We start from the raw sequence: 21785 nt of genomic DNA, 5'->3' as shown, positions 1-21785 counted from the left end.
GGGTTGGCTGATTCATAGGATGTACTCAAGGTTAATTTTATTTAAAATCCTATATTAGAAAATAACTAATATTTAGATTTAAAAAATTATTTACTATGAGAGAAATATATTAATGCATAATTAAGAAATGAAGGAAAAGTATTTACTCAGCCTACCCTGCACACTTTGTTTTTGGCTTGCTCCTACATTACATTACATTACATTAGGTACATTCTTGCATTGGAGTTAATCCTTTCCCCTATCTAATAGAAATATTAATTTTATAGAATTAATAGAAATTTAATAAAAGCAATAATTTTAAATGAAATAACCATCTTAATTAGATTAATAAATATAAAATTTATATTAATAAAAATGTGGAGTCTGTTTCTTATTAGGTTTGCTGAACTAGAGAAACAGTAGTAAAAAGATAAGTAAAAAGGTGGCTTACTATTATATAGTAGTTCTTTTTCTTAAGGAGGTATTTAAATTTATCTATTTGTTTTTGTTAAGAATGTGAAACACTGAAGTTTCACAGAGGAAGAAAGTGCCACTTCTTTTCCATATTGTTTTATAATGAGTTTAGGGCAAAGGAGGGTGGTGAAGAGACAATAAAATTTTGAGGTCTTAGTAAGTCCCATGTATAACTGTTTTACAAGTACAGAATTTTGGATTTGCTAAAGCAAACCAAAAATTACTGGTATATTTTTAAAGACATCTACTTTTTGGCATTTTTGAGTTCTAATAATGTGATCCACTTAGCTTTTGCAGGTTAAGTAAAGAATGTAACTTTAATCTTAGAATTCTGAGACTGTAAGTCTCAGAATTAAAGAAGGCAGAATCAAAATATTAGGTAATAATTTAATTAATTAAAGTAATTGGGAAGTGAGTTACAGTAAAGCCAAACACTGATTTCAATAAGTCAATGGATATGGGAGGCGATTATTTGAGTGATGTGTGCTCATTTAGTTTTTGAGTCAGTGGTCCATGGATTCATCTAAGGATTCTGTTTTTTGTGGTACAAAGCTTCATATCTGAGACTTTTAACAAATCAATATATATCAAGGAGGAAGATAAAATTGAACCAGCAGGTGTCAGCAAGAACCGTAATAAAAACATTAGTCTGGTTAACTCAACCTTTATTTTGTTCCTCAGGGATGCTTCAGTCAACCTTCAAATGATATTTCATTGGATACTTATTTGCATTTTAATGTAGAATCCTATTTTTAGCAGTTTTAGGGAACATGCCTAAAGTTTAGCACTAGCTCCAAAAAGGTTTAGTTCGAAGAAAAAGATGTTCGCCAAGTGCTATGAACTTTTCCTCATTTCAGTGTCTTGAAAAAACATTACCCACAAATTATCCTAAATCAAAAAAGCTTATATTTAACAGTTTACACATTTCTCTGGTTATCTGCATCATATTTTTTTTCAATATGCCATTCCTACAAACACGTTAACCATATACATTTTATAGGAATAGGGGTAGGAATACATAAACAATGGCCTTAATTTTGCAATGAAAATACAGCATTTTTGTTCTTTCAGCATACAATTAGCTATTTTATTTTAGACCTATTCTAATTGAGTCAGGGGAAATAATGTCTATTTTTTTTTTTACAAAATTGAAAGATTTATTACTCTTCTTGTTTTCCTATAATTTTTATTAGAAATCCTGTCTCTTTTTTCCTTCCTCTTCACTTGATGATTTGACAAAAATACAAATCCAGTAGGCAAACATTATATCCAGTATTTTGTGATAATCTTACTAGGGCCCTGTAGCTTTGGCGAGGGGCTGGGATTTTAGTCTAAGTACAGTGAGAGTGTTATGAGGTGATTTATGCTTTCAAAATATCACTGTGAAAATGTGGAAAAGAGGGCCTATTAGTCGGGTATTGTAGTATTTCCTGGTGGAGATATAATGATGCCTTCAGGGTCTTATTGTGGTGATAGAAGACTGTGGACAAATCTAAGATATATTTTGGAAATAGAACAAATGGCATTTACTGATGTGTTAGATACGGGGAACTGGGAAGTGAAGGGGGAAAAAAGAATAAAGAATGAATTTTGGGTTTTTGATTAGACCACCTTTTCCTGAAAGTGTGATCTGCAGACTTCTGGGGATGGTGGAGGTGGAAGGTTGGGTAGGACCCTTGAGTCTGTTTCAAGTGGTCAGCAAGATCAGACAATTTTTGTAATACTAAGACATTTATTTTTTTAAAAAATTTGTTATTTATTTATTTGACAGAGAGAAGATCACAAGTACAGGGAGCAGCAGGCAGAGAGAGAGGGGGAAGCAGACTCCCCACTGAGCAGAGAGCCTGATGTAGGGCTCAATCCCAGGACCCTGGGATAATGACCTGAGCTGAAGGCAGAGGCTTAACCCACTGAGCCACCCATTATTATTTTTAAGACATTTTTTTAAGCCATTGATGTCTTAGCTTGAGTCAGTGTACACTCTAGACTGTACTAGTCTTTGTGTTGTTTAAATGTTCTGAATTTTAATAAAAAGGTGACTTTCATTTTTAGATGTCTTTGTTGAAGCACAGAGTATTATTATTTTTTTTTAATCAGATCTTAACCTTTGAGTACATGTCTTTTAATATGTGTGATGAAGTGGGAAGTATACTTAACTTAGTACTACTGCACCAAATCAAAGTTGTATCAAGGGGGGAAGCATTTGTGCAGTTGTTTGAAGAGCAAGCCAAGAGCTGCTATTTCCACAGAGCACTGTTTTTACTTGAAAGAATGACTGAAAGACAAACTTTGGTTCTTCATACTTGGGTGCTTTTTAGAGATTTTTAAGATTTTATTTATTTATTTGACAGACAGAGATCACAAGTAGGCAGAGAGGCAGGCAGAGAGAGAGGGGGAAGCAAGCTACCTGCTGAGCAGAGAGCCTGATACGGGGCTTGATCCCAGGACTCTGAGATCGTGACCTGAGCTAAAGGCAGAGGCTTTAACCCACTGAGCCACCCAGGTGCTCCCTGTAGATATTTTCTTGAAAATTAAGTGCCTGTCATTTAAAGAAAGATAACTGACACTATTCGTCACTAATGACAAGATTCGAACTTTCGAAAGAAAAATTGGAATTTTGGAGAAGTTATATGCATCACTATGACCTTGACATTTTCCTGGTATATAAAGACTTTTCTGATGAGATTAATTGTAGTAGTAAGGAAATTTTTTTTTATTTGTATAATGAAATGGTCAACATTTAGATGATCTGAGTAACCCAGTGAACTAAAATTTTCCAGATGACCAATGTGTGGTGTTACAAAATCAAGCATGAGTAAAAGGTCTATTCAAAGGGCAAGAGAGACCATTGGATTTTAACATAACAGAGTATAAAAGTTCATTGATTTGAGCATCTACATGGCAGTTAACCTTTAAGAATTTGCCACCTGTCAAGTTTGGTGTATTATCAAAGGAGACTATCCACAGTGATATCCATATTGGTTATCAAAATACTCTTCTGTTTTCCAGCTATACATTTGTATAAGACCAGATTTTTAAAAATATATTTCTGCCAAAACAACATATTTGAACAGATTGATGTAGAAGCTGCATCTCTGAAGACAGACATTAAAGAAACTTGCAAAATATAAGATAGTGCCTCTTCTGATTTTTTAAAAATGTAGCTATTTTTCATAAAAATATGCATAAACATGTAATAGTGTTATTGCTGTTATTTGTAAATGAATTAGTATGTATTTTAATCATTTTTCAGTTTTAATTTCAATTATGCAAGATACTGATAGAGACATGACCCACATGAACAAAAGATCTTCAGGGTCCTCAGATAAAGAGGTCCAGAGCCCCCCCCCCCCCCCAGAAGCTTGAGAATTTGGGGGCCAGACCAGCTGAGTAGATGATGATACATATAAAGAGAAAAAATATTAAAGGAAGAGCATTATTTTATTTTATTTTTTTGGAAGGATGGGAGATGGAATCCTCAATTCAAGGCGGTATCAGACAAACAGTTGGATATTGGTGTTGATAGCCCAGAGCTTAGACCATACACCTGTGGTAGAGATAGAGATTTCAGAGTAATTCTGTAGAGACCATATTCAAAGTCATGGGACTAGATGGTATGACTTCAGCAGAGATAACAGGTTTTTATAAAAAAGATTTTTTGTAGATTAATTATTTTGGGAGGGGTGGCGAGTGCATGCACACATGAGTTGGGGGAGCAGTAGAGGGAGAGAATCTTCAAGCAGACTCTGCACTGAGCACAGAGTGTGAGGCGGGGCTCACTCAGTACACTGTCCCATGAGAGCATGAGCTGAGCTGAAACCAAGAGTCAGATGCTCAACTGACTGAGCCACCCAGGTGCCCCTTAAAAAAGATTTAGGTCTTAGAGCACTCCAATATAAATGTTAGATAGAAAAAGGAACTTAGAATAGGTCTAGTGTGGGAGAAAAGTGAGAACAATAAGAGATCACAGAACATTTTGGGAAAGTGAGATAGTTGTGTTGAAAGCAGGGTGAGGTCAAGAGGACCACAGGGGCAGCTGGGTGGCTCAGTCTATCAAGCATCTGCCTTCAGATCAGGTCATGATCTCTGGGATCAAGTCCCATGTCAGGCTTCCTGCTCAGGAGGGAGTCTGCCTCTCTCTCTCTCTCTCCCCTCTGCCCCGCCCCACCACTCATTCTCTCTTTTTTTCCCAAATAAATAAAATCTTAAAAAAAAAAAAGAAGATCTTGATGAGGGGCTTTTTCATCCCTTGACTGTTGTCATAGCTTCTTAACTGATCTTGTTTATGGTTGTGAATTCCTCTACTCTGTTCACATGGCAAGAAAGACTGCTTTCCCAAATAGTGAAATCCTCTCTCTTAGCTGCTTGAAACTCAACATTAACTCTCTGGTACCAACTGAATAAAGTAAATACCATAAATTTTTTTCATGAACTGACACCTCTCTGTGTTGTTAAAGTAACCCACTACTAACTCCACCCCCTATCTCCTACTACCTGCCAACTTATATTTGAAGCTACTTAGAAGGTGTTGTGCTCTGCTTTTGAGGATTTTGATGTGTTTTTTGTTCTTCCCAGAATTCCTCTCTTCCTTGGCTCATCTAAACTTTTTTTTAGTTAAACTTTGTTAACTTTTCCTCTTCATTATTTAAAACCCAATTTAGGCAACACCTTCTTTGGGCACCCTTTTTTGATTGAAGTTTGCCAGATTTGTTGAATGTGATCATGATTTTTCTCATCATTCACTTTAGACTTGTTAAACTGTAACAAGAATTATTTGATCGTTTTATGGCAGACATACATGCATCTGTTAATTAAATAAATGTTGATTCAGCATCTATTTTCTGCCAAACATTGACCTAAGCCCTGGGGACACAGCTATGGATGGCACATAAAGGTCCCTGCAACATGGAATTTATAATCTAGAAGACTGAATACATAATTAACGTATTTTATATCTTAAGATGTGTTTTTATTTTATTTAGGAGATTAGCAGAAAGATAAAATATGAATATTTTTAACCTTTGAAAATATGATAGTGGTATGAAATCAATATATAATCATTGACATATTCTTATTTTGTAATAGCATGAGAATCTAGTGACACATGGAATCATGTTAGATACTATGTGAAGAAAACGCTGTTGCTTTTTATTCATCGTACTTATTAAGCTTACGTGAACTATGAGGACTTCGTACAGACGTTAATTTTCCAAGCAGAGGCCTTTTGACATTTGTCAGAAATACAATAGAAGTGAGTTCCCTGTTATGCAGATGTTAAGTTAAATTACTCATATGAGTTTATTGGTTTGGTGTTTTTTTTTTTTTTTTTTTTTTTACGTTGGCTTCCTTCATAATTTTATTAACTTACACATTGTCATTCAATAGTATGATAAAACCCACTTTATTATAAACTAGCACAAACTTCTTAGGTGTATTCTTGGTATTAGTCAAGCTGTGGGATATTAGAAAATATTACACAAAGAAAACATTTTATGATTAAATAAGTTAAATATAAATGAGACTTTCAGTGAATTTGTTATTTATCAGTTTCAGGCCTGCTTGGATCCTTTAGTGTGCTGGAATTTATTATGATGTTCTAAGAACAATATACATAGCAAATAGTATTTCACAGAGGTCTTTGACCTGGAAGCCCTTTTTTTCATGACTGTTTTTGAAAGTACCTATGGGACACTAGATGTGAAATGCTGATTTTAGTGGTTTATATTTCACAGTAAAAGATTCTCTAATTCATTATTAGAGTTCTCTTTCTCCTTCCCTCTCCTCCTCTCCTTGGATCGAACACTCTATAAAATCCAGTCCAGAAATAGAAAATATGGTTATATGTCATACTAAATGATGTTCATCCCAGAAGTGAATACCAGCTTAACATCAAAAATGAATCACCATACTTGAACATTTTAACAACAAAAAAAACCTGTATAATCATCTCAGATACATAAAAAGCATTTGACAAAAATTTAACATTATTCTTTATAAAATCTCTTAGCAAAGTAAGAATAGAAAGGCACTATCTCAGCCTGATAAATTAAGACATCTATGAAGAATGTATATCTTTTATTCATATGAAAAATGCTTTTGTAAGGGAGCATATTTTTTCTAAAATATATCTTTTTAATAATTATCATTTTGATTATTTTAAGCTGGTTATTTACTTATTTTCTAAAAATTTTATTTATTTATTTGACAGAGATCACAAGTAGCCAGAGAAGCAGGCAGAGAGAGGGGGAAGCAGGCTCCCCGCTGAGCAGAGAACCCAATGCGGGGCTCCATCCCAGGACACTGGGATTATGATCTGAGCTGAAGGCAGGGACTTAACCCACTGAGCCACCCAGGCGTCCCAAGCTAGTTATTTTTAAGATGCTGCAAACATAGAAGTTCTGAAAACTGAGTATAAGTTACCTTCTGTTATGAGACATTGATATTTATAAGAAAAATCTCCATTAGTAAGGTGTCTCCCTTGCTGTACCAGGAACAGGGTTTGACTCAATTTCTAGAAACTATTACTGATAGAGATGGCAATGAGTTGATCTGCATAACAACCTTACTCTTGTTTGTTGTGCTTTTCCTGGTAACCTCCCATAACTGAGTCTCAACATCTTTCGTCTTTAGCTAAAGATGGTATTTAAGTTGATGGCTTTGACTGTTAGGGGGAGTTGCTCTATTTTCCTGAGTTGCTTCTATATATATAGAAGGTATATATTTTATCAGACTTTTCTCCTGTGACTCTGTCTCATGCCAATTTGATTCTTACAGCAGCTAGAAGAATCTTGAAAATTTTTCCTTTCCAACACTTTCTTCCTGCTAGGAGCAATAAAAGAATGTCTACTCTCTACTTAGGTTCATTGCACTGGAAGTTCTAGTCATTAAAATAAGGCAAGAATCCCCCCCAAATCTACCTGGACTAATAAGTGAGTTCAGCAAGTTTGCAGTATGTGTGGGGTTGCATGTGTGTTTATGTAAATATATGTTGTCATTTGATATATGGCAAGAATGACATAGTAGTAGTAGTGTTGTGGGGGCTGATCATTTCAATATATGATTTGAACTCAATTGGATATCCATATAGAAAAAAGCCTAATATTGACTTCACCTTGTATCATACAAAAGTTTAATTCCAGGTCAATTATAGATCTAAACTTGAAAGGTAAAACAATAAAGCTTATGTTAGAAGATAATATATGAGAAATTGAACTATAGGAATAATTCTTAAATAGTACACACAGATATTATAAAGGAATGATTGATTAGACCATATTAAATTTATGAATTTCTGTTCATTAGTTAATTGAAAGATGCCATTAGGAAGGTTTTAAAAAAGAGAAGTTACAGAATGGAAGGAAATATTTACAAATAGTCATTTTTTTTTTTAAGATTTTATTTATTTGACAGACAGAGATCACAAGTAGACAGAAAGGCAGGCAGAGAGAGAGAGAGAGGGAAGCAGGCTCCCTGCTGAGCAGAGAGCCCGATGGGCAACTCGATCCCAGGACCCGGAGGCCACGACCCGAGCCGAAGGCAGAGGCCCAACCCACTGAGCCACCCAGGCACCCCAAATAGTCATTTTTTAACTTTTTTTTTTTTTTTAAAGAGTATAGTGAGGGACGCCTGGGTGGCTCAGTTGGTTAAGCAGCTGCCTTCGGCTCAGGTCATGATCCCAGCGTCCTGGGATCGAGTCCCACATCGGGCTCCTTGCTCCGCAGGGAGCCTGCTTCTCCCTCTGACTCTGCCTTCCACTGTGTCTGCCTGTGCTCGCTCTCGCTCGCTCTCTCTCTGACAAATAAATAAATCTTAAAAAAAAAAAAAAGAGTATAGTGAAGTGAGGATGTGTTTTGATATCTCTGTTAATCCCATTTAAATGGATCCTAGTTTTTCAATCCTTACATTATATTTTAGTTATAAAATAACACTTATAAGGAACCTAGAAATAATTGATGTTGTATAGAAAAAGTGTTGGGTGGAGCAGTAGCTGTGTCTTATTTGTAGTTCAGTTCTTGAACTACACTAGGTGCAGTAGGTGACAGAATTAGTAGTAGAGGGGCACTGGGTGGCTCAGCGGGTTAAGCCTCTGCTCAGGTCATGATCTCAGGGTCCTGGGATCGAGCCCCTCATCAGGCTCTCTGGTCTGGCGGGGAGTCTGCTTCCCCCCCTCTCTCTGCCTGCCTCTCTGCCTACTTGTGATCTCTCTTTCTGTCAAATAAATAAATAAAATGTTAAAAAAAAAAGATTTAGTAATAAACATAGAATTAGTGACATAGAATTAGTCTTCATTTTATGTTAACTGAGTTATGGCTGAGTGTATGCATACTTTACAAAGTATGCATAAAAAAGGAAACCCCCTCAAAGGAGGACTGGCCTTTTAAGTTTAAACCTAAAAATTACGGTAAGAAGTACGGTTGGACATACATAACAAAAGTACTAACATTTTTAGAATATGAAGATGAGGTGCATTTTAGAATTGTAGAACATTTACCACATTTATGGGAAGCTTATGGTAATTATCTTTGCATATTGCATGGGGAAGGGAAGCCTGGTGCGTGAGGTTTAATGGAGAAGAGAGAATTTCATCTCATAAAATAGGATTTTTCTAAGCACATGATACTACTTTGGAGAATTGGACTTAGTTGAGACGGTTAATACCTTTTGTTTTAGCTAAACAGAGCTTGGATTTAGCAAATGACAGTTATAAGAGTATGGGATATCTTAATGGATGCTTTTTGAAACATTAGGTAAATCCAGTATTTGAATGCAACCCTTAGGCATATGATGAGCAACATGACTTGGTAATGATTATGTCATTTAAATTACAACTTTATATTTTTGCAGAGTTCTAAAGTTCCTGTTGCTTCAGACAATGGATGAGCAATCACAAGGAATGCAAGGGCCACCTGTTCCCCAGTTCCAACCACAGGTAATTTCTTTTAATGAAGGCTGGCACGCACGCGCGCTTGTGTGTGTGTGTGTGTGTGTGTGTGTGTGTAAAAGTTCCTTTAAGAAATAAAATAGCCCCCAAAATGCTAATTATGAATTCCAAGTTTTAGTCAGAATTGTGTATATTTCTTTTCTTTTCTTTTTTAAAAAAATATTTTATTTATTTGACAGACAAATCACAAATAGGCAGAGAGGCAGGCAGAGAGAGAGAGAGGAAAGGAAGCAGGCTTTCCGCCGAGCAGAAAGCCCAACACGGGGCTCCATTCCAGGACTCTGGGATCATGACCTGAGGCGAAGGCAGAGGCTTTACCCCACTGAGCCACCCAGGTGTTCCAGAATTGTGTATATTTTTAAATATTGTTTTAGAATACTTAATTCTTATGTACAAACATTAAAAAGCTGGCAGCTTTAGATTTTGACTTAATTGAATGACCTGTAGGCTTTGAGAGTTAATATTAGACTTAGAAAAAAGAACACACATGAGGCTGTGCCCACCTTGTGGGGATGCCTGTGTATTTGGTCCCGTCTTCGCTTTGGCTGGCTTGATCTGCCTCATCCACAACTGCCTTCCATTATTGCTACTTTTCTCATGTTCTCTGACGTGGAGTATGTTTCTCCTGTTAGGTGGTTGCTTGCTTTTTTGTAAAATGAAATGAAGTAAAAGGAACACTTCCCATGACACAGAGCTTCCCATTAAGCTCAGGGTGTAATGATATGGTTGCAGTCACAAACACCCCCATATGGGGCAAAACCTCATTTTTATTGTCGTTCATAAAAGCCATATTTCTCCGTTTTGTGTATGAGGCATTCGGTAATATGTCTCAAGTTTACTCTGCTTATCTTATGTCAGTTTTGCTTAGATAGTAATTCTGAAATTGTTGGAAGAATTGATGGATGTTCTTTCAAATGAGTTCTGTAGTCATAGGTTGGGGGGACTTGGGCTGAGAGTCACTTTATGACTATCCTTGCTCAGAGCCTTTCTTATTCTAAGGTGCATTTTAAATTTCCAAGAGGACATAGCCTGTAGTGTTTTTTACCTTTATTTGACTGTGGGACCCCAGTGAGACTTTTTTTAAAGTGTCTGTCGACTTCTTCCGGGGTTGGTGTCTAACACACAGTCCCGAAAATACTGCCCACATGTCCACCACCTTTTCTGCCTCTGTGATTTTGTTCACTTGGCACCTTCATTTGTCTCTCCAACTTTTGAACTCCTGCCCATCTTTCAGGCACTACCTGAAAGATTTCTATTGTGAAGTTTTTTCTGATTTTCTGAATGTAATATTTTTTCTTGGAAACCTGATGATACACATTCTTTGTATGTCTTACGGTATTTCTGACACCTTTGTGTTATTTTATGTGGACATTTTCTTGTCTCTACCAGGTTAAACTCTCTTTGAGGAAGAGGACTTTCTCTTACTTGGTACTGTACTTCCTTACATGGAGCAGGGTCTCCACAAGAATGTGTAATTGAAGCCAACCAGGGAATTGCTCAAATGAAGATGTTTAAATTAGCCCTTTACCTAATTGAATTTTACATTGCTTTTCTTTGTGATACTCAGCTGTATTCTCTGTATTCAGAAAAGAGACCCTTCAGCTTAATGTAAGGGCAATATTTTAATTTCTTTATTTTTGTTTTGAATTAAATTCCAGATCGTTAATATATAGTGTCCGATTTTTTTTTTTTTTAAGATTTTGTTTATTTCTTTGACAGACAGAGATCACAAGCAGGCAGTGTGGCAGGCAGAGAGAGAGGAGGAAGCAGGCTCCCTGCTGAGCAGAGAGCCTGATGTGGATGGAGCTCTGTCCCAGGACCCTGGGATCCTGACCTGAGCCGAAGGCAGAGGCGCCCCCTACAGTGTCCAGTATTTTAATTTCAAGATGGTTGTTTTGTGAGATCTACTGCCTGTATTTTGTGTTCTGGTCATAAATTACCGAGATTGTACTAAGCAACTTCTAACTATCAAAAAGATGTAAACACATCCTAGTGCCCATTTTACACATCTAGACAAACACTGTTGTTTCATAGTATGCTGTGTCTAGTGAAGACAGTAAAAGAAGCACTTCTGAAAATTTGATGGTTCGTATAATGATTTTGAAATCCACAGTTTGGAACAGCCTTTAGTTTCAAAGGGGGGGAAAAAGCACTTTCATTTTTGCCTCCTACTGAGTCACCAACCAGGAAAGGTCGGAGTGGCAGTAGGAGGCAAACATGAAAGTAATTGTTTTCCTATGAGACACAAGGCTGCCACACACATACATTTCAAGATTATATATGCGGTTCTGCATCTCTTTTCACACTGTTCCCTTTAGTTTTTGCGTCCTGCTGCTGCTCCTGTGTGGGTGGACCTCTCTCCCTGTTGGAAACAGGCAAGTGTCATCCCAGGTTCTAGCTGCCTGTGGCACGTGGGGGAGGGGAGGATTTTTCCCCCTTCTCTGCACTGATAGTGTGAGATAGTGAAGGAAAAATTACCTGACAAGAGCTTATAGGCGTTATTGCTTATTAGGTCTGTGAAAGATGTTACTGCTCTCAGCAGTGTTATTTAAAGGGCTGCGAAAGGACAGCGTCTGCCCGGGGTTGACAACCTTCTTTTGTCTTGTTCCACACCATTGGCCTGAATAACTGGGGTGATATGGCAACATATGGTTAGCCAAGTGACTTCTTTCACTTTTGTCATGCTAATATCAGTGTGGGCATAAACAGAAATCAAGGGAAGTCAGCTTTTTAAGTGTCAAATACCAATTATACCCTGTTATAATGATGAGTGATGTGTGTTCTTGGCATATCTGTTCTTCCCTTGTTCCAAGATGAATGCTCTAACCCCAAGATGCATAATATATGGTCTTATTTTTTAGTATAGGAGTTTTTCTTTTTTTTGTTTTTTTGAAGTTTTAGATTGTGAGATTTATTTATTTTTTCGAATGTGTTTTTCTATTATTGCCATTCTCTTGAACTTAGGGAAAATTTGTTCTCTCAGCTTCCATTTTTTTCCCTCTTCCTTCTTTCCTCCTTTGATTCCCTCCATGAAAGCCCAGAAGGTATGGCAAGGATTTTGACTAAATTTTATTCTATATATTCTTACTGCTATAGAACTCCTATTTGTGGAATAATGGATTTGGCTTAATTTTTTTTTTTTAAATGACTGTGTACAATATAATGACAGATAAATAGTAAAATGTTTGCTTTCAACTCTGAGACTAAACAAGGAACGTTTACAACTAACATTTTGTGAGAATTTCGATTTATGGGCATTGATGGAAGAGTGCTATGGTACATTCACATTTTTATCATAAATGTAAATATGGAACAATTATTAATCAGTACAGTTCTAATGATTTCTGGAGGTGATTAGAAGGGGAATAGTTTTTTTTCAGATTTTATTCATTTATTTGACAGACAGAGATCACAAGTAGTCAGAGAGGCAGGCAGAGAGAGAGGAGGAAGCAGGCTCCCCGAAGAGCAGAGAGCCCTATGCAGGGCTTGATCCCAAGACCCTGGGATCATAAACTGAGCCGAAGGCAGAGGCTTTAACCCACTGAGCCACCCAGGCACCCCGAAGGGGAATAAATTTTAATTGTAATAATCTTCAGGGCTTAAATTATAATTATTACTTGTAAATTTATAGATAACTAGTGTAACACTTTGGCTACCTTTGAAGGAGGGAGAGTACCCCACATTTACAGGTAGAAAAATAGACAGTCTTTGTTTTATAGCTTGGAAGGTATGAAAATCTTGTCTTGCTGTTTTCTAGTCCAGGCAGTAGGGTAGACTGACCATTCCTTAAAGCTTCATGGCAGCCCGAACTACAGTCCACTTGTGCTTTTTGCATCTCTGTGAAAGGAATGTGAAGAGTTGAGATGAGGTTTACCTCATAGCATATCAAGCTAGTAATCCGGGTGCACTGTGGGCCAGAGCGATGCAGCCCCCAGTAGACTTTGTTGAGTGGATAGGATTTTTGGACATGAGAACTGTATTACCTTCCTCTGTCTTTAGCTCATCTTAGAGAATTACTTTCTTTGTGAAATAAGGTGATCATTTAGTTTCTTTTGATAAATTGATTTTGCCAAGGCACTTTTCATATAGCATTAAGTAGAGCTTCTATTTTGGGGAGTCTTTATATGTAATGTTCTCCTTTTAACAGTTTAGTTCATTGAATAACATTATTGATAAAGGTACAGGAGAATGAGCAGCAGCTGTTTTGAGGAAAGAAGACTCTTGCTATGGTTTAAAGTCATGACCGTGAACCTCAAGTAACCCTTAATTATATATGTCGGCAGCAATATCCTGAGTGCCTCGGCTCCCCCACTTCCTCAGTGACGACTTCATCTTTTTTCTCCTCAGCTCCCAATACTTTGTCCCCCACGCCCACTCTCAGCTAATGCCCTTGCTTCCTACTTCACTTTAAAAAAACCTGAAACAATCAGAAGAGATCGCCCACAGACTCCTGCCATGGATATCCTCCTCCCAGAACCTTGTATACTCCTGTGATCTGCTTTTTCTGTTATCAGGTGAACTGAGACAGCTGTCCTCAAAGGCCAGCGCTCGCATGAGCCCCAGATCCCATGTCCATCTCCTGCTTATTTCAGCTTTCTCTACTGAGTCCGTCCCTTCACATACTATTGTGCTGTTATTTCTTCCATCAAACAACAAACCGAACCAAACAAACTCAAAAAACAGCTTTTGAAGTCCTTCTTCTCTCCAGCTGTTGACCTATTTCTCTGCTGCCTTTTATTGCAAAATTCCTAGAAAGATTTATTTGTAGTTTTGTCTCATTTTTCCTTTCACTCCCTGAAATGTACTCCAATTCAGCTTTCTCCCTGACAATGCCGCTGAAACTGCTCTTGCCAGGATTGTACTTCCATGTTGTTCAGTCCAGCTGTCTGTTCTCAGGGCTCTCTCTTCCTGACTTACCAGCTACATTTGATAGCGTCGATCATCCTTTCTTCTTGGAAGCCTGTTCATTGCTTAGTTTCCGAGAACTTTGTTTTTCTCTTGTCTTAGTGGTCCCTCATTTGCTGATTTCTCCTCACCTGAACCTCTAAACAATTTGGGATTCTGAATATGATCTGTATGCTGGTGACTCTCAGATTTATATTTCAATGCAGACCTGTGCCCTGAATTTCAAACTCATGTGTCCACTTGGATACTTGACATCAGTTTTGCATGCCCCAAACCTAACATGCCTGAAACGGACCTCTAAATATTCCTCCTAAAACTGTTCTATCTATAGTCTTCTCTTTCTCTCTCTCAAGCTCTTTCCCTCTTTTTAAAAAAGATTTTTTTTATTTGAGAGAGAGCATGAGCTGGGGGATAGGGAGAAACAGGCTCCTTGCTGATCAAGGAGCTGGACATGGGACTCAATCCCAAGACCCTAGGATCATGACCTGAGCCGAAGGCAGATGCTTAATTGACTGAGCCACCCAGGTACTCGGCTACAGTCTTTTCTATGACAATTAGTGAGAGGTCCATTTTCTCATTTGCTAGGCTAAATTTTTTTTTTTAAAGATTTTATTTATTTATTTGACAGAGAGAGATCACAAGTAGGTAGAGAGACAGGCAGAGAGAGAGGAAGAAGCAGGCTCCCCGCTGAGCAGAGAGCCCGATGCAGGGCTCGATCCCAGGACTCTGGGATCATGACCTGAGCTGAAGGCAGAGGCTTTAACCCGCTGAGCCACCCAGGCGCCCCGCTAGGCTAAAATTTTTAGAGACATTCCTGACTCCCTCACATCCCTGTCATCTAATCTCTAATCTGTTAATAGATTCCATAGGCTCTATCTTTAAGATATATTTAGAATCAGAATACTTCTTACTCTCTGCTACCACTCTGGTCAGAATTATTTTAACTTTTCACATACCTTATTGTGATAGCCTCCCACTTGGTCTCCACTTCCACCTTTGCCTCTCTTTACTCTCAACACAGAAGACATTATAAAATTATACAAAATTTAAATATAAAATATAACATTATAGTCAAGTGATGTCTGTTTAAAACCTTCTAGTAGTTTCTCATCAGCTTGCTCACTCATCTTCTTCAAGTATATATTTAAAGATCACATACTTTGATCGTTCAGTGAAAATTGAAATTTCATTCCAACACAGTATGCCTTTGCTGCCATATTTTTTCTCCATGGAATTTATCACCCTAGCACTCTTTATTTTGTTCATTGTCATTGTTCTGCTAGAGTAGAAGCTTTATCCCTAGTGCCTAGAATAGTACCTAGGCACTTAGTAGACATTCAGTAAATATTTTTGAATGAATATAAACTTGGTGTGAAATCGATCAATTCTCTAAGCACCACCTTTTTGAATATGAATATTAAAATATATAAGTATCTACAGATTTTCTCTTTTACTGTACAAGTAACTACCTACATCCCTCATTTCTTACTGAACTTTTTTTTTTTTCCACTTCTTTGTTTTTAACTGGAATGTACCTCTTTCCCCCAAGGACACTGGTTTTCCCCCTTAACTGTCTCAAGTAGAATCTTCTTGTTCCCTAATAGCCATAAACCGTAAGGATCAGGAGGAAGCAAGAGCTCTACTGAGGCTTCTGCTTCCCATCTAAAGGATTTTTCACCTTTCTGACAGCTGTTATCTCCTATCCTCCTCATCACTCCTCACATTAGTTGAAAACTTGACCACACGGCTCACGGTCTTACCACCTTCATCCTGCTTTTGTCTGGGGCAGTGGTATGGCCGCTACTATTGGCACCTACTGATTATTGAATTCTTAAAATACACCTACCTTGTGCTAAGCATTTTGAATACATTGCCTCATTTATTTCTAACAGATAACATACAAAGCATTATTTTTCACACTTTACAAATAAGAGACTGAGGCTCAGACTAATTAACTAATTTGCTCATGGTAACATAGCTAGTTAGGGGTAGAGCTGGGATTTGACCCAGGTTATCTGACTCCAAGCCAGTGATTCTTTAGCTTTTTCAGGGAAAGTTCCTCATATGTTTCCTGGCCAGTTTGATCTTAATCACCATGACCCTTAATATTTTTATAGGTACCTCAAGTTCTTAGTATTCAACGTGAAATTAATTGTATTTTGCCCAAGATTGCATTTTTGCTTGTGATTATTACCACCATCCATCTGGTTGACCAAGCTACAAACAAGGAAATCTCATATCTTATGTTTAGGTGGTTTCCATGTTCTCTTCATTTTATTTCTTAAAAAGCTATCAATTCTGCTGATTCTCTACATCCTGACTTGACTACTCTAGTTAAGATTATTGTCACCTTTTGCCTGGGTTATTGCAGGAACTTTATGTAACTGAGCTCTTTACCTTTCACTTAACCATTTCTAGTTCATTCTTTACATTGTAGCATGTCTTATCCTTTTAAAGTGTACATTTCATTATCTCATGCTTCTTAAAGGGCTGCCTTTTTTTTTTTTTTTTTAAGATTTTATTATCCAACAGAGAGACAGTGACAGAGGGAACACAAGCAGGGGGAGTGGGAGAGGGAGAAGCAGGCCTCCTGCAGAGCAGGGAGCCCGACATGGGACTCGATCCTAGGACCCTGGGATCACGACTTGAGCTGAAGGCAGATGCTCAATAACTGAAACACCCAGGGGCCCCTAAAGGGCTGCTTTTTTATTGCTCTTAGGGTGAATTCTGCATTTCCTTATATGACTTAGAAGGTCTTGCATCATTTTGTCTCCTTTTACTTCTCCAATTACATTTTGTGTCATTTCTTTTCTTTTTTTTTTTTTAAAGATTTTATTTATTTATTTGACAGACAGAGATCACAAGTAGGCAGAGAGGCAGAGAGAGAGAGAGGAGGAAGCAGGCCCCTTGCTGAGCAGAGAGCCCAATGCGGGACTCGATCCCGGGACCCCGAGATCATGACCTGAGCCGAAGGCAGCGGCTTAACCCACTGAGCCACCCAGGCGCCCCTCATTTCTTATTTTGGACTCAGATTCAGTCATATCTTGCTTATACTATGCTATTTTTCATCTGCAAGTCTAGGGTAGCAAGGTAGTGGTATTCAAAGATATTTAGTCACTAATGGAATATAGTGAGCATAAAAGCTCATTATAATGTTATATAAACTACATTTTATGATAGAGATACTAGGAAAAATGTTATAGTTGTGGAAGTATATAATTTGGAGACAACAAAAAGATAACTCTCAGAAAAAATAATGGCTAATTATTGGCTAATTCCTTATACTTATATGCTTCCATTAAATAAGATTATACTTTGAAAAGATATATGCATTTGTATGTTTATTGCAGCATTATTTACAATAGCCAAGATATGAAAACCCAAGTGTTCATTGATAGGTGAATTGATAAAGAAGATATGATATGATCTTGCCATTGATGACAATGTGAATGTACTTATAGGATATTATTTTAAATAAGTCCAATAGAGGAAGGAAAAACCCATATGATTTCACTTATATGAACAAACAACTAAAAAAAAAAAAAAACTCTTAAAAACAAAGAACAAAATGGTGGTTGCCAGAGGGGAAGTAGGTGAGGGGATGGACAAAATAGGTGAAGGGACTAAGAGGTAGAAATTTCTAGTTATATAAAATAAGGAAGTCACAGAGATGAAGAGTACAGAATAGGGAATATAGCCAATAATATTGTAGTAATGTATGGTGACAGATGGTGACTATACTTAATTGTGATGAACATTGAATAACCTATAGAATTATTGAATTACTATGTTATAAACCTGAAACTAATATAACATTGTACATCAATTGTGTTTCAATTAAGAAAAATAATATACTGTGTCAGCAGTGCAGTATTCACTTTTGTGGATCATATTTTATGTCAGTTATAGTAGATAATGGCTATGCAGTAATGTTTGTTAAATAAATTAATCTCTAAAGGTCTACCTCAAGAAGCAAGAAAAATCTCAAACAGACCTAACCTTATACCTAATGGAGGTAGGAACAGAAGAACAAACAAAACCCAAATCCAACAGAAGGAAGGAAATAATAAAGAAATGATACAAAAATGTAAAGAACTATAGAACACATCAGTGAAACCAGGAGCGGTTTCTTTGAAAAGATTGACAAAATTGATAAACCTCTAGCCAGACTCATTTAAAAATAAATAAATAAATAAAAGAAAACAAAAGATAGAGGACTCAAACAAAATCAGGAACAAAAGAAGATAAATAACAACAAACAGTGCAGAAATACAGAGGGTTGTTAGAGAATATTATGAAAAATATGCCAACAAACTGGACAATCTAGAAGAAATGGATAAATTCCTAGAATGTATAACTTACCAAAACTTAAGAAGAAGAAATAGAAAATTTAAACAGATCGATTACCAGCAAGGAAATTGAATTACTAATCAAAAACTCCTAACAAACAAAAGTCCAGGACCAAACAGCTTTACCAGTGAATTCTACCAAACATTTAAAGAAGAGTTAATACCTGTTCTCCTCCAATTATTCCAGCAAATTAGAGATAAAGGAAAACTTCCAAATTCATTCTATGAGACCAGCCTTACCCTGATTTCAAAACCACATAAAGATACAATAAAAAAGAGAGCTACAGGCCAATATTTCTGATGAACATAGATGCAGAGTTCTTCAACAAAATATTAGCAAACCAAATTTAACAACACATTAATAAAATCATTCACCACGATCAAGTGGGATTTATTCCTGGGATGCAAGTTCAATATTTGCAGATCAGTCAATGTGATACATCACATCAATAAGAGAAAGGATAAAAACCATGTGATCATTTCAGTAGATACAGAGAAAGCATCATGCTCATTGGTGAAAAACAGCTTTCCCTTAAGGTCAGGAACAAGGCAAGTATGTCCACTCGCACTATTTTTATTCAGAGTGGTACTGAAAGTCATAACCATAGCAATCAGACAAGAGAAAGAAAGTAAAGGCATCCAAATTGGTACGGAAGAAGTCTAAAACTTAGACTGTTTGCAGATGACATGATACCACATGTAGAAAACCCTAAAGACTCCACCAAAAAAACTATTAGAACTGATGAATTCAGTGAGGTCACGGGATACAAAATCTATATACAGAAATCTGTTGCATTTCATACACTAATAACAAGGCAGCAGAGAGAGAAATTAAGGAAACAATGCTATTTACAGTTGTACCAAAAATAGTAAGATACCTAGGAATAATCTTAACCACAGAGGTGAAAGACCTGTACTCTGAAAACTATTAAACATTGTTGAAAGAAATTGAAGAGAACACAAAGATATGGAAAGACATTCGATGCTCATAGATCGGAAGAACAAATATTGTTAAAATGTTTATACTACATCTACAGATTTAATGCATCCCTATCAAAACACCAATAGCATTTTTCACAGAAGTAGAACAAATAATCCCCAAATTTGTATGAATCAAAAAAGACCTCGAATATCCAAAGGAATCTTGAAAAAGAACAAAACTGGAGGTATCATAATTCCAGACTTCAAATTACATTGTGAATCTGTAATAATCAAAACAGTATGGTACTGGCACAAAAATAGACACATAGATCAATGGAAAAGAATAGAAAACCCAGAGAAAGAACCCCCCAATTTATCAACTAATCTTTGACAAAGGAGGTAAGAATATGCAATGGGAAAAAGACTGTCTCTTCAACAGATGGTGTTGGGAAAACTGTACAGCAACATGGAAAAGAATGAAACTGGACCACTTTCTTATACCATACCAAAAAATAAACTAAAAATGGATTAAGGACCTTAATATGAGTCCTGAAGCTTTTACAAATCCTAGAAGAGAGCACAGGCAGTAATTTCTGTGACATTAGATATAGCAACATTTTTTTAGATATGTCGTCTGAGGAAAGGGAAACAAAAGCAAAAATAAACTGTTGGGACTACATCAAAATAAAAAGCTGCACAGCGAAGGAAACAACCAACAAAACCGAAAGACAATCCACTTGAATAGAAACAGATATTTGCAAATGACATATCTGATGAAGAGTTAGTATTGAAAATAAAGAACTTACACAACTCACCCATACCTGAAAGATATGAAAAGACCCCAAAAAACTAATAATTGAATTAAAAAATTGGCAGAAGACATGAAGAGACATTTCTCCAAAGACGACATACAGATGACTAATAGGCACATGAAAAGATGCTCAACATCAGGGAAATGTGAATCAAAACCATAATGAGATATCACCTCATACGTCTCAGAATGGTGAAAATCAAAATCGTAAGAAACAACAAGAGTTGACAAGAGTGTGGAGAAATAGGAACCCTCTTGCGCTGTCGGTGGGAAAGCAAACTGGTGTCACTACTATGGAAGTCAGTATGGAAGTTCCTCAAAAAATTAAAAATAGAATTACCCCATTGTCCAGTAATCATATGGCTTACCCAGAAGATATAAAAACACTAATTTAAATGGTCATGTTTATTGTGGCATTATTTACAATAACCGGATTGTGGAAGCAACCTGAGTGCCCACTGATGTATGAATGAATAAAGAAGAGGTAGTATATATGTACAATGGAATATTATTCAGCCATAAAAAAGGATGAAATCCTGCTGTTTGCAAGTACATGGATGGATTTAGAAAGTATAGTGCTTAGTGAAATAAGTCAGAGAAAGACAGACACCATAGGATTTCAATCATATGTGGTTTTTAAGAAACAAAACAAAGGGGGAAAAAAAGACAAACCAAGAAACAGACTATAACTATAGAGAACAAAAACAGATAGTTATCAGAGCAGAGGAGTGTGGGGGGATGGATGAAATAGATGAAGGGGGATTAAGAGTAACTTACCTTGATGAGCACTGACTAATATATGGAATTGTTGAATCACCGTTTTTTACATCTGAAATGAATACAACATTGTATGTTAAGTACACTGGAATCAGAATTTTAAAAAATTGTCAGTACATTTAGGATATCTTTATATTTTCCTTTATATCATTATTATGTGAATATTATGACTTTTTCATGGGACTGTGATTATGTTTCAGACAGCTTTCTCGTTAAGTATTCATAAAGCAAATATTTCTTATATTTAGAAATTTTGATAAGTACCCCTTTTATCAGCCACATTTATATAGAATAAATTTAATTATGCATCATTTCTTTTTCTTTTTTGACTGGATCTCATTAAGTATAGATCAAGGGGAGGTAGATCAAGGCAGAACAAAGAGATGGAGGAGGAGTTTCTAGGAGAGTTGTGATAGGGTGTCCAATAGAGGGTGTGGGGGATACCTGGAATCAATTAACACTAACTTCCAGAACCAATGAATGGGTGAGATTGAACAGTGAATTAGATTGCCCAGAGTGAATGAGTAAAGTGAGAAGAGAAGGCCAAGGATAGTACCCTGTGGAACATAGAAGCATTTATCTGTAGAGTTGCTAGAAGGAAACCGGGACTGGCTATGTAGTGTGGTGG

At 36.7% G+C, this 21785-nt stretch overlaps 1 protein-coding gene across 2 annotated transcripts in view; it reads left to right on the top strand.

Annotated features, from left to right (window-relative positions):
• Positions 1–21785, top strand: part of NEK7 (NIMA related kinase 7) — a 149355-nt gene that overhangs the window by 46928 nt on the left and 80642 nt on the right. For both annotated transcript variants that reach the window (XR_006608619.1, XM_045086988.1), the window contains exon 2: positions 9298–9382. Coding sequence is in view for 1 of the 2 variants with exons in the window: in XM_045086988.1 (XP_044942923.1) it covers positions 9326–9382 (57 nt within the window). In the remaining variant the exon portion in view is untranslated. The remainder of the gene's footprint in view (positions 1–9297; positions 9383–21785) is intronic.

Source organism: Mustela putorius, unplaced genomic scaffold, assembly GCF_011764305.1.
Source record: "Mustela putorius furo isolate JIRA1106 unplaced genomic scaffold, ASM1176430v1.1 tig00001012_pilon_pilon_pilon, whole genome shotgun sequence".
Classification (NCBI taxonomy): Eukaryota; Metazoa; Chordata; class Mammalia; order Carnivora; family Mustelidae; genus Mustela; species Mustela putorius.
The sequence above is the reverse complement of the archived record's forward strand: the minus strand, read 5'-3'. Positions and strand labels throughout refer to the sequence as shown.